This window comes from Aphanomyces invadans (assembly GCF_000520115.1).
Source record: "Aphanomyces invadans strain NJM9701 unplaced genomic scaffold supercont1.18, whole genome shotgun sequence".
Lineage (NCBI taxonomy): Eukaryota > Oomycota > Saprolegniomycetes > Saprolegniales > Verrucalvaceae > Aphanomyces > Aphanomyces invadans.
Genome location: NW_008580163.1, coordinates 776,938 through 788,079, shown reverse-complemented (window position 1 = coordinate 788,079; position 11,142 = coordinate 776,938). Strand labels below are relative to the sequence as shown.

Sequence of the window (11,142 nt, the reverse complement as noted above, 5' to 3'; positions counted from 1 at the left end):
CCAGGTCATTGTCTCCAAATCGCAGCTTCGAACAGACTTGAGACGCAGAATGACGCGACAGCAAGGCCTTAAACTGCAGGAAAACTCGCCCGATCCATGCAACAAGAGAGCGAGTGGGCAATTGGATGACCAAGGCAGTCAAATAGAGAGCGTCAAACATTTATCAGCGTCGCACGGCTACGAAGATGTTATACCAGATAGACATTCCACGGCTTCATCGTGCGGTTGAAAGTGACGCAACCAGGCGGTGGGGTAGCAAAAATCAAGTATGCGGCGGCGGCGGCGGCGACGTTGAATGCAGTGGTTGTTAGGCAAGAGCTCGTGACGGCACATGGAATTCGATGACGCATGATTCGAGTGATGTTGTGGATGTTGCTCAATATTTCACAAAGCACCGGCTTCCTGAAGTAACGGGATCAACTTGCCTTGCTTATGGAGCGCATCCACGTCCGAGCCACCGCCAATGCTCATGCCCTTGACAAACACATTCGGCACAGTGGCGCGACCTGCAAACTCGTTCAAATCTCCGTCGGCGACAGCAGCTGTGGGAAGCAACGAACCTGTCTTCGCTTCGAGCACATCCATGACATCGTTGCCGTTTGGAAGGCTGTCCACGTCAATCACAGAGTACTCCGCACCAACGCCAGAGAGGACTTGCTTGGCCTACGCAGTCGACGATGAGCCGGACAGGACCGCCAGCGACCAAGGCACGTACGAGAGTGCAGTACGGGCAGTACGCCGTGGTGAAGACGGTGATCGTATTGGCGGCAATCGTTGCCTCGACGAATTCTTGGGCGGCCTTGGACACCATGATCTAGTGCGTGGTGCGAGATGGAGAGTGCGTCGGTTCTTCCTTGGGTTTTTACATTAAGTTCTAATTTTGACACGAAAACGGAGAAATTCCGTGGAAGTCAGGTGAACACGCCATCGGATTGGCTAATCCGCAAGTTCTTGAGGTCGTTCGGCCTTGTCGGGGCGGGATGTCGGCCGTGGGGGAATAGCCCGAGGCCGAGTGCCGCGCGGGGTTGTGGTGTGAAGATGCCGAGGACGGAAATGGCGACTACGTTCCCCATGACGCCATCCAGGCGACGTCGCCATCCGCGCGTGCATATTGGAGATATAGAGTTGTTCAATCGAGTGTCGAATAGAGCCTCCAGATCCATCGAGCTGCCTGCCCCACCAACTTGGCATCAAACATGCGAGACACGATGACTCGATTCGTGGTGGTTCCACGTCGAGTAGGACGGGCGTGGTGCAGGTATACGACAGTGCATCTTGGGAAATTTGTGGTTTTGAGGGACATCAACTCGAGCGCACCCCCAGGCGGCCCTTTCCCCATGCATTCAAGCGTCCGGGGGTAGTAGACAACCTCAGTGGAGTCGCGCCTGCTACATCACAAGAGAAATAGTATCTTCACGGAGCGATTTGAATGGACTCGCGCTTCAATTGTATCCCTCTGTGCATTTTTTCCATGACATCGATCCCGCGTTCAAGTACTCGACAAACCAGCACTAGCACGCTGGAGAGGGTTTTCTTCGGGGGACCAGCGCAATGACCCCAGCAACACTCAATGTGGGCATACGAGAGTGGATAGGTATGGCAAATGCGTCTTGTACGAGATGGTGAAGCTCTCACCCAACATGGGGCGTTGTGGTACACCCGTGTGGCGAACACAGCTTCGAAACACCTTCTAGGGATTGGTGCAAGGTCAAGAAATCGAATAGGTCGGCCATTAATCGCGTTTTCAAAAGTCCACAAGAATGGAAGGAATGGCGATGGAAGTGTTTGAGACGACCCTACCACGGTGTCGAACGCAGGGCCTTTCGTGTCTTTCGGTGGCGTAGCCGTGTTCCAAGCCACCATCGTGAAATGTTTGCACACGGCGACGTCACTCGGTTGCATGACGGCTCCTCGGAGCTACAGCAAGCTGCTTCATGCGGATGGCTGACGTAGCTCAGCCTTGTGTGGGGTAATATCAGCCTCAAAGCTGTCACATTCGCCCCGCACATGTAGCCTGCCGAAGCACCAGGTATTTATAGGTAGTACGACATACAGGGGTCCCAAGTCGATCCATATCAACTTGCCCACACTCAAATGTTTCACCCGGAAGTTCATGATCCATCATCAATCTAGCCAGACCTGCACGCCGAATGTGGCCGCTCAGGGTCCCGTAGCTCGTCATGGCTCAGGTCGCACGATGATATTTCCAGGGCGGTGCCAAAGCCACGGCCGATGCAGGGATGTTTATGACCGCATATCGATCGCGATCTTTTGGGCGAAAATCGCACTTCAGAGAGCTACTGGACGTTCAAAACAGCCCAATGCAAAAAATATTGGATATATTTGCCATCATCAGTTGTTGCGCATATAGTACACGTTAACCACATTGTGTACAACAAATTCTCTCAAATCCTTTTCACTATTATTCCACATCCTGCAGTTAGACTTGAAATTTGTATTCGCATGAAATCGTTGTCGCATGCTAGTAACAAATAGAGTCAATTTCTGGAAAACAATTCAATATTCCGAAGAAAAAATATATGATGAATATCATGATTATGAGACACACTTCTGCATTGTAAAACGAACAGAGGGATTTCGCACTTCAGGGAAGTATCAAACTTAAGAGGGCGACTCGGAATGGCTCGTTTCCTTCCAGGGGCGCATGACGCCGAACAAATTATGGGAAAATCGGGGGATATTTGAAATTTATAAGTGGCTACGAGACGGATGGAGCGCGGAGGAGGAGACGGGACGCCGGTGGACGACCGAGACGACATGGACGTCGACGAAATGTTCGGTTCGGACACGCCATCGTCAGGGTCGGACTCGGACGTGCCGCTACGACCTCCGAAACCCTCCTCAACGAAATCTGCTCCGTCGTCCACCCCATCGTCCGTGTCACCTGCAACGGACGAGAAGAAGGTTGCCGCGACGTCTGCTTCAATATCTACTACGTCTGCCGCGACCATGGACTCGACAGTGTCGAATGTTCCAGCGACCGACGACGAAGCCTCCGAAGACAACGACCATGAATTGACGACATGGGCCGCCATCGACATGCAGCCTGCTATGAACTTGGTACGTGCGGTAAATCTCTCTTTCACGATGGGAGAATCGACTAGGCTTTTCTAACTCCACTCCTCGTAGATTGACAAGTTGACGAAGACCTCTGTGGATGCTGCCAAGGACTTCAATGCCTCTGTCGTGTCGACCACGCACCAACTTGTCAGTGGATGCGACTCCGTTCTCTTGGAGATTAAACACATTTCTGACATCCGCGACACGATGAAACGAAAGGCTGCTTCGTCGGCCCATTCCACACCATCTGTGACGATGGCGTCTCACGCGTTGGGCACATCCATGTTGCCTGCCTCGTCGTCGTCAACCGTCCCGCCGCCTTCGGTGGTTACCACGTCGGCGGCAACTCCGTCTTTGGACAAGGGCACCGAAGATCAAACCGATCGCGTCTTGTACAAAATCGAAGCAAGCATAGAGAAGTTTCGCGAACTGGCTGAAATGATCCAAACCACGAGCATGCACCATGAAGCGCTGCTCGTCCAGAAGCTCCATCTCCCTTCGTCGTCCATCCAGACAATGTTCTCCTCCATCCACAACGCTGCGGCGGCTGCCACGTCTGCCGCGATCGCGCAAATCCGACATCACATCCCGCGCACGTTGACCTCTGAGCAACGAACCAAGCTCCAGACTTGGTACTACAGTTACCCCCGTCCGTTAGCTGACGAACTCGAGCTCATGAGCTCTATCTTGAGCTATCCGCCGTACTCGACGACGTCGTTCAGCCTCGTCCATCCGCAGCATGTTCGTGACTGGTTCAAGCGACGGCGCTTTCGTGAGCGCATGCGACTTGTCGTGCAGGCAGTGGAAGCAGCCGGGGGGTCGAATGATCCAGTGTCCCTCCACGCCGCAGAAGCCACCGTCCGCGCTCGCATGGAGCTCCGCATCCAGACCCTGAGGGAAGCGGTGAACCCAGACGAGTTGGTGCGAGAACTGGAACACGTCCGTCTGTCGTCGTCGCTGTATTCGAACGCAGCGTCGTCCTTCAGCCACAAGCGCAACTTGGATCAGTTTCTCGCGGCAGCTCAGCACGCGATCTTAGCTCCTGGAGGACCGCAAAGCGCCGATAAGAAGCCACGGCTTTTGCAGGCGGGTGGCCATGGTGGTGCTTCAGCTTCCTCGTCGACTCTGTTCCATGTCAGCTCGGGTGGTGTCGATGACGTGGATGACGCGATTGTGGTCAAAGTTGCATCAAAATTTGAAGTCGAAGCGATCCAGCGAAGACTGCAGACCCTGCTGCAAGCCCCCAAGACCACTGCAAACACGAACAGCATCCAACAAGCGATGGATGTGCTTCGGTCCCTTGACATTTCAAGCGAACTGAGACAAAGCACGGGTCTCGTTTCAGACTTGAAACGCGTGCTCAAGGTGTACAAGAAGCCGTCGCTGTTGCGGCGAACGACGGAAGCACTCATGGAGTCTCTGGGGCAGGCGACAATGGCGAAAAAGACAAAACGGTCATCGGGTCCACCACCAGTCGTTGTGTCTGCCTCATCGCCGCCACCACCCCCGCCGCTAGGGACGCAGCCTGCTACTGAAATCAAGCCTGGTGGGACTACGTCAAAGCGAAAGAAGGGGGCGAAACTTCTCCGCCCGATGAAATTCTCGATGCAGCAAGTGGCCGCCCTCGAAACGTGGTTTCAAAACACGTTCAAGCCGTCTCAAGCTGAAATGGAAGAATACCTCGATGCACTGAACGCCGTGCCACTGCGCGATCCAAAGCAAACCGTCGACGTGAACATGACACAGCTTCGACGTTGGTTCAACAAGCGGAGATGCCTGCGTCGCCCTCCATATGCATTGATGACGACCAAGGACAAGAAAGAATTTGGCGACGACGATAACGACGAAGTGGGGGGCACCCCGGACGACTATGATGAGGACGAGGTCGACGAGGATGACGAGGGAGGAACCCCTGCTTCACAGACGGCAACAGGCTCGTCTGTCGGAGCGCTGGCATCCGATGATGATGATCAAGCATCCAGTGACGACTCGTCAAGCGATTAAACTATCACGTACCAATGGAGACCGACCTTGTGACGAGTGGTTCCCTCGCCGTTCCTACTATTCGTCTACCGATATCCCTTCGTTCTGCGCATGCGCCTTCGTACCTGCGAGGTCGTTTCCGCCGCCATTGACGCCATTCCATCACCATAATAAGTGCACGAAATTCAAATTTCCCGGATGATATCCCGGATACCTTGCTCGCCGGATAAGACTCGTTATCCGGATACCTTGGCGCAGTTGCTGGCGGCAAGGTCGAATTGCGATGGGCGAGATCGAAGGGCAGATTGCGTCGGGGGTTAAAGTCTTCATGGCAAGCGCGATTGCGCGAAGCGATACCCCTGCCCCTCTGCATATATCTGAGATCTTCCATGCGGCCACACAGTTCAAAGACCACGCTGCACGATGGGCGAGGGAGGTGCATGAACAGTTACGAGCGGATGGCCGCCTCCATCAAGTCGGCAACCAGTTTCTGGTTGTTCCAGGTGTTGATGTATCGGCTCCGCCTTGCGTCGTACTTCCAGCATCAAGTGCACCGACATCGGAACTTCCAGCAGTGCCGTCCGTCGTTTCCGCACCGACTGACTCAATGAATGATGGAACTGTTGCACCGCCGACGTCGACCATGCCGCCACAACTCCCAGTTGAAGCAGCTTGTTCTCCACCAAAACCAGCGCCGACCACCCCGTTGGTCGGCGAATCGGAACTACTTACGTTCCTCGCCTCGAACAAATCCATCCGAGTTGGGTCAGTGAGCACGATGGGGCAACTACAATCCCTTCTACAGCGCTTTCACGACACCTTTTCTCCGCTGGCGCCGTTTCGGTCATGGTACACTCTCTCACACTCTCTTTTTCCCCATGGCGTCTCAGGTTAATGGGCACAGGTGGAAAGAACACGGCAATAACGTCGTCCAGGTCATGCTCGACCGCCTGGTGCATCTGCAGCTTGTCCGAGTCCACGATTCGTCGTCCACTCTCAAGCTCACGTGGGATGTGAATGGCCTCGGAAAGCATGTACCCTCATCGGCATCTCCGTCCAAGGCTCCATCTACGACAGCTGCCCCGCCGTCGTGGACAACTGCCATGGCGGACAAAGACCTGGCGCAAGTGAAGAAGAGCTTGCTGCATCAACTCAAGCTGTTTTCGTTCTACCGCATCCAGAATATCCATCAGACGATCCGCGCCAAGTACCCGCCGCCTCAATCGTTTGACCTGGACGCGTATGCGGATCACCTCGTCCACATGATTGAAAAGGACAAACGGCTGGTCGTTACCGAGGACGACGCGGGCAATCCCGCGTTCACGTGGGCCGACAAGTCGAAGGTCGATGCACTAAAGGACCCCCTCGTGCCCAACAACCGCCATGTCATGGACGCATGTGCGACGTCCACTGCGGCCACGATCGCGGAGACCCTCGCTCAGCACACCAACGTTCCAATGTCCACATTGGACGCCAGCCAGCCGAGCTCTGTGCGTGACAAGAAGGTCTGGCTCGACGCTGTCCTGGCCGCTCTGTGGAAAGAACACAAACTCCGAGTTGACGTCCTCGGCGACGTGCTGGCCCGAAGGCAGGAGAATGCAGCGGACTCGAGGAAGCGCGCGCGGTCGCCGGAGCGCCAGTCGTCAGCAACGTGGGACAAGGATACGGCTGAGGGGGTCGGCCAAGAAGGGCTGTACTTCAACGAGAAGGAACGTCGCGACGACGACGATGACGATGAGACGGAAGATGATGAAGAAACCGTTGCGCGCTTGCGCAAGAAGCACCGCTTGCACGAGTATGCTGCGTGCAGTCGTCCATGATGATGACATGAAGTGCGTGTAGGGTCCAGCAGCCTGTCATGGAATGGTACACGCCACCGCTCATGGAGCTTCCGAGCATCGTTCCTGTTCGCCCGACCGTGATCGAGTCGTCCGAGTACAAATTGCAGGTGCGTCATCGCGCACGGAAGCTGGGAAACGATGCACCAACGAATTCATGCCTCCCACCTCCAATGTGTAGAAACAAAGGGCTCTGTTCATTCGAGACAATGTGGAAGTGCCGTACCAGCAAGCGCCGGACCTCCCGACCAAGCCTATCGCACTGGACTACCCTTACTGAGCCATGTAGAATCCTCGATAGAACGAATATGTGGCTAATCGAAGCTTCACGATGTCTCGTTGGAACGCGTCGTGATTGCCAAGACCTTGGCACAGTCGGTGACGAGGTCGTCTGCTCAGCACGCCACGGCAGTTGGCCCCAGACCGCTTCAAAGCCGCTTCTCTTCCTTTTTTCTCCCCGCGGCTATGCAAACGAGCGCGTGAGCTGAAGCAGGCTGGGGAGCATGCATGCGTTCGGATGGGAATGGATACGTCGGGTTCGAGAGAGATGTCGAGGAATGGGTACTGCCGCCCGACCGTGGCTAGATGTCCTTGGGTGATTGGCTCTCACACGTCGCGGTCCCTTTGTCTTCAAAGATGTGGTTGAAGCGACCGATGGCGCACGAACGCCTGGAAGCGGACCGGGAGAGCACGCAAAGGTCCCTGCCACACGTGCCTGTACACTCCTCGAAGCACGGGCATCCAGCTCGTAGCAGCATTCCACGGCACGTTTGCCAACCTCACAAGGTCAACCATGGGCGGATGAGTCGAACCATACATTGACCACAGACAGGTACATCCTGGCTCATCTGCACGTTGTTAGAGCTCAATATTACAGACCCTGGAGACCATGGCGGTGAAGCATCCAACTACCGCCAAATCCAAGTACGACGTGAGTTGCGTTGAGTTCTTGTCTGCAACATCGGCAGGTCGGGGGGGTGACGAGGAAAACGACTTGGCCACAACAAGTGGCGGGGGATGGAGCGGGCCGATATGAAATGATTCAACCAGCCCAGTGCGTGAGCTCCCAACCAAGCAAAAGGCTCATTCGTTCAGCTATCACGACGCGTCAACCTTTGGTGAAATGGCAAGATCGCCCGGTAGGCGAAGGCTACGATCCATAAACCCACGAGAGAGCATGACCAAGCATCAATCGCCCTTTGTTTGCATTTCATGGAACGCCAACCACTCGAGGCAGTGGCCCTCGAGACCAACATGGCAAGTATGCAGCTTCAAGTAAATCCGTGAAGCACGCGAGCCTACCTCCACCGTCGACAACACCACGCAACGTGCGATTGTACTGTCGGTCCAATCTATTTCTTCTGAAGCCATACTGCAGCCAACAGCTAACTCTGCGACGACCGCGGGTTGTCGGCCGCCTTGAGCCGTCAAGCGCGGCGTCCACTTAGACAGCCCATCAAGCTGTGGAGCAATGCCACCTTCAGATTGCATGTATAGACTTGTAAAATGTATCCTCTTGTGCACAGTATTGAGAGTGTTGGTTTTATCTTCTAATAATATATCAGGTCAAGAAGAAGTCTTCTCGACGTGACAACTTGAACAATATTGTTTGGAACCGACGTGCCGGTGGGTGCAGCATCCGCCGTGGAAACGTTCTCGACTCATGCTGTACGAGTAGAAGTAAGGCGACGGACGATATTTCGTTCCTGACGATATGCTGGACCTGCACGAAGTTTTCACGGCGGCGACGCGGGACGCACTCTTCAACGACGTACGGCAGACGCGTCTGCCCAACGGCCTCCGCGTCGAGTATGCTATGCACGGCGACGACACCGCTCGAGACAAAGTCGTGATGCTCATGGGAATGCAGGGCGAGAAGGAAGCTTGGCTTCCTCTCGTGTCTTCGTTCTTGCATCCAGCGAACGGCGCTGCGTCGTCGACGTATCAACTAGTGACAATGGACAACCGCGGTGTCGGCGGCTCCGACAAGCCTTGGGGATGGTACTCGACGTCTCAGATGGCCCGCGACGCGCTCCACCTCATGGATCATCTGCGCTGGTCCAAAGCACACATCGTTGGCTCGAGCATGGGTGGCATGATTGCCCAAGAGCTTGCGTACATGGCACCCGAGCGTGTTCTGTCGCTGGCTCTGATGGTGACCACCCCTGGCTTTCGACAAGGCGCGCTGCCAGGCCTGCCCCAACTTACATCCTATGCATCCCTCGTGCAGAATTTGCTTTACCCAACCCACCACCGCGTCGCGTCCACAATGATCAGCGTGCTATTCCCCGAGTCGTACCTCCAGCAGGCATCGTCGACAAAAGGCGACGCAGACACAACCATGACGACGGAGGCCGTGCTGTACAAGCACCACATGGAGCGCCTGAGCCACGTCCAGATGTCGCTGAGCGGCATCATCGGCCATTACACCGCTGTGCTCTTCCACAACGTGAGCCGCGACCGGCTCAAGGTCATTGCGAACTCGGGCTTCCCCATCATGATCATCGGCGCCAAGATGGACCGGATGCTCCATCCAGACAACTCTGAGTATCTCGCGCAGACGCTAAGCGGCAAGTACACGACAGCTATCATCTTTGAGCACGCGGGACACGACGTTCATGTCCAGCACCGTCGAGAGGTTGCGGAAGCGCTCGGTCGGCATTTCGCGTCGGCAAAGACGGCGCATTGCCCACGGCGCTCATCCAGTGCCACGTCGTCCAGGAAGAAGAAGCGGCACGCCAAACGACGCCATGAATAGATCGGTGTAGCGTCGAAAGACATGTCCAGTGTACTACATAGCTCGACGTGCAAAGAAAATGGTGTGGATGCCGGTCAAAGCGGCGCAACGGAATTGAAGCGCACGAAAGCTCTGTTGTAGTTGCGGATCCGATGGCATGAGTCGGCGCGTGGGGCAGCGTATCCCGCCCACCATCCGCCTACAGCGCATGCATTGACGAGATGTGGATGAACTCGTGGATTCAAACAGCGCCTCCTCCGCCGCGACGCCCCCATCTCCGTGTCAAGAGCGGCCCAGTCGAGCGACGAGACAAGCGCCGTCAGCGGTGCAAGAAACCGTACGGAACGATCGCCCGGCTTGGAACGTTCCTGAATCTCGACTCATTGAGAGGGTCGCACACCAGGTGGCAGGTTCGATACGAGCGCTTCATGGCTTCTCGTGCGGAGACTTCCGCACCAGGCAAACTCGTGTGTGAATCGCTTTGCCGCATCCCCGACCCCCACAAGCCCGTGCAGCATGAACAACCCCATGGCGCGCGCGGGACATGCGCCGCCTGAATTTGTAAAGGAAGGACAAAACTGTCATGGGAAATATCACTCCTGGCTGCTGACCATTGTATTTTCCAAGCTCCGACACATCTCACTTGAAATCACTCCAATTTCATCAACATTTTGAACAATCCACATGCTGTTTCTGTCATTTCGTGAAATATTTCGCGAAAAGGCGACTGTTCCAGGGCGTTTGCATATCCTTGGCAACTGTAATTTCCAAGCGCCACCTGTCAACATTGCGCCAGTCGATCGGGTGGGGCAAGCCTGCAGGGTGCGAGGCTGGCGCTCCCCGCTCGCCATTCTGCATTTCCATGGGTCTTGGTGAAGTCCTAGCCATTGCGATCGGCATCGCACCCATTCTGGCTGGTGGAACCTTCACGGGGATTGCCACCACGTACGGCCCGCCCAATGGCGAGAACCCCCAAGGCGGCAACTGCGCCCTCATGAAGTGGCTGCCGGTAGCCCCTCAGTTTCACGTGGCCATCAACGACAACCAGTACGACTATGGCGTCCACTGCGGACGATGTGTGTCCGTCACGTGCGTCGACGCGCGGTGTCCAACCAAGCGCTCCGTCATGGGCCAAATCACAGACCGGTGCCCCGAGTGCAGCCACGGCGACCTCGACATGAGCCTGCCCATGTTCCAGCAAGTGACGGGGTTCACCACGGACCGCCTCGCGATCAGTTGGGACTTTGTCGACTGTCCCGTGGCCGGTGGCGTCCAAGTGTGCGCCAAGTCCGGCAGCAGCATCCACTGGTTGTACGTCCAGCCAGACAACGCCGTGAACGGCGTCAAGAGCATGCGGATCAACGGCGGCGACGCGCCGATCTTTGCGTCGGCGTACTACTTCATGTCGACGGTGCTGGGGACGGTGGACTTGAGTCGGACACAGGTCGAGATGACGTCGCACAGTGGGGAAACGATACGAGCGACGGTGGCGTTGGTGGCCGA

General features: G+C 55.8%; 5 protein-coding genes across 6 annotated transcripts in view; 4 read left to right on the top strand and 1 right to left on the bottom strand.

Annotated features, from left to right (window-relative positions):
- Positions 1–116: 116 nt before the first annotated feature.
- On the bottom strand, positions 117–851 carry H310_08780 (glutaredoxin). The gene is made up of 3 exons (XM_008874652.1): positions 716–851; positions 561–663; positions 117–506 (listed from the first exon to the last, which is right to left on the bottom strand). Exons 1-3 carry the CDS (start codon positions 809–811, stop codon positions 385–387), a joined length of 321 nt encoding a protein of 106 aa, XP_008872874.1. The 5' UTR covers positions 812–851; the 3' UTR covers positions 117–384.
- Positions 852–2,669: 1,818 nt separating this feature from the next.
- On the top strand, positions 2,670–5,260 carry H310_08779 (hypothetical protein). The gene is made up of 2 exons (XM_008874651.1): positions 2,670–3,081; positions 3,151–5,260. The coding sequence occupies exons 1-2, from the start codon at positions 2,731–2,733 to the stop codon at positions 5,083–5,085; spliced, it is 2,286 nt and encodes a 761-aa protein (XP_008872873.1). The 5' UTR covers positions 2,670–2,730; the 3' UTR covers positions 5,086–5,260.
- A 56-nt stretch (positions 5,261–5,316) lies between these two features.
- On the top strand, positions 5,317–7,267 carry H310_08778. Of its 2 annotated transcripts, XM_008874649.1 has the most exons (4): positions 5,317–5,913; positions 5,969–6,859; positions 6,907–7,012; positions 7,084–7,267. In XM_008874649.1, the coding sequence occupies exons 1-4, from the start codon at positions 5,348–5,350 to the stop codon at positions 7,180–7,182; spliced, it is 1,662 nt and encodes a 553-aa protein (XP_008872871.1). In that variant the 5' UTR covers positions 5,317–5,347; the 3' UTR covers positions 7,183–7,267. The 2 variants fall into 2 exon arrangements, with proteins under 2 accessions (XP_008872871.1, XP_008872872.1); XM_008874650.1 differs by having other exon boundaries at positions 5,317–6,859.
- Positions 7,268–8,502: 1,235 nt separating this feature from the next.
- Positions 8,503–9,753, top strand: H310_08777 (hypothetical protein). Its single transcript, XM_008874648.1, has 2 exons — positions 8,503–8,528; positions 8,581–9,753. Exon 2 carries the CDS (start codon positions 8,617–8,619, stop codon positions 9,658–9,660), a length of 1,044 nt encoding a protein of 347 aa, XP_008872870.1. The 5' UTR covers positions 8,503–8,528; positions 8,581–8,616; the 3' UTR covers positions 9,661–9,753.
- A 748-nt stretch (positions 9,754–10,501) lies between these two features.
- H310_08776 (hypothetical protein) overlaps positions 10,502–11,142 on the top strand; it is a gene marked incomplete at both ends in the record, with an annotated part of 1,496 nt that continues 855 nt past the window's right edge. Inside the window, one exon of the mRNA XM_008874647.1 lies at positions 10,502–11,134. Within this exon, the coding sequence (XP_008872869.1) occupies positions 10,502–11,134 (633 nt within the window). The remainder of the gene's footprint in view (positions 11,135–11,142) is intronic.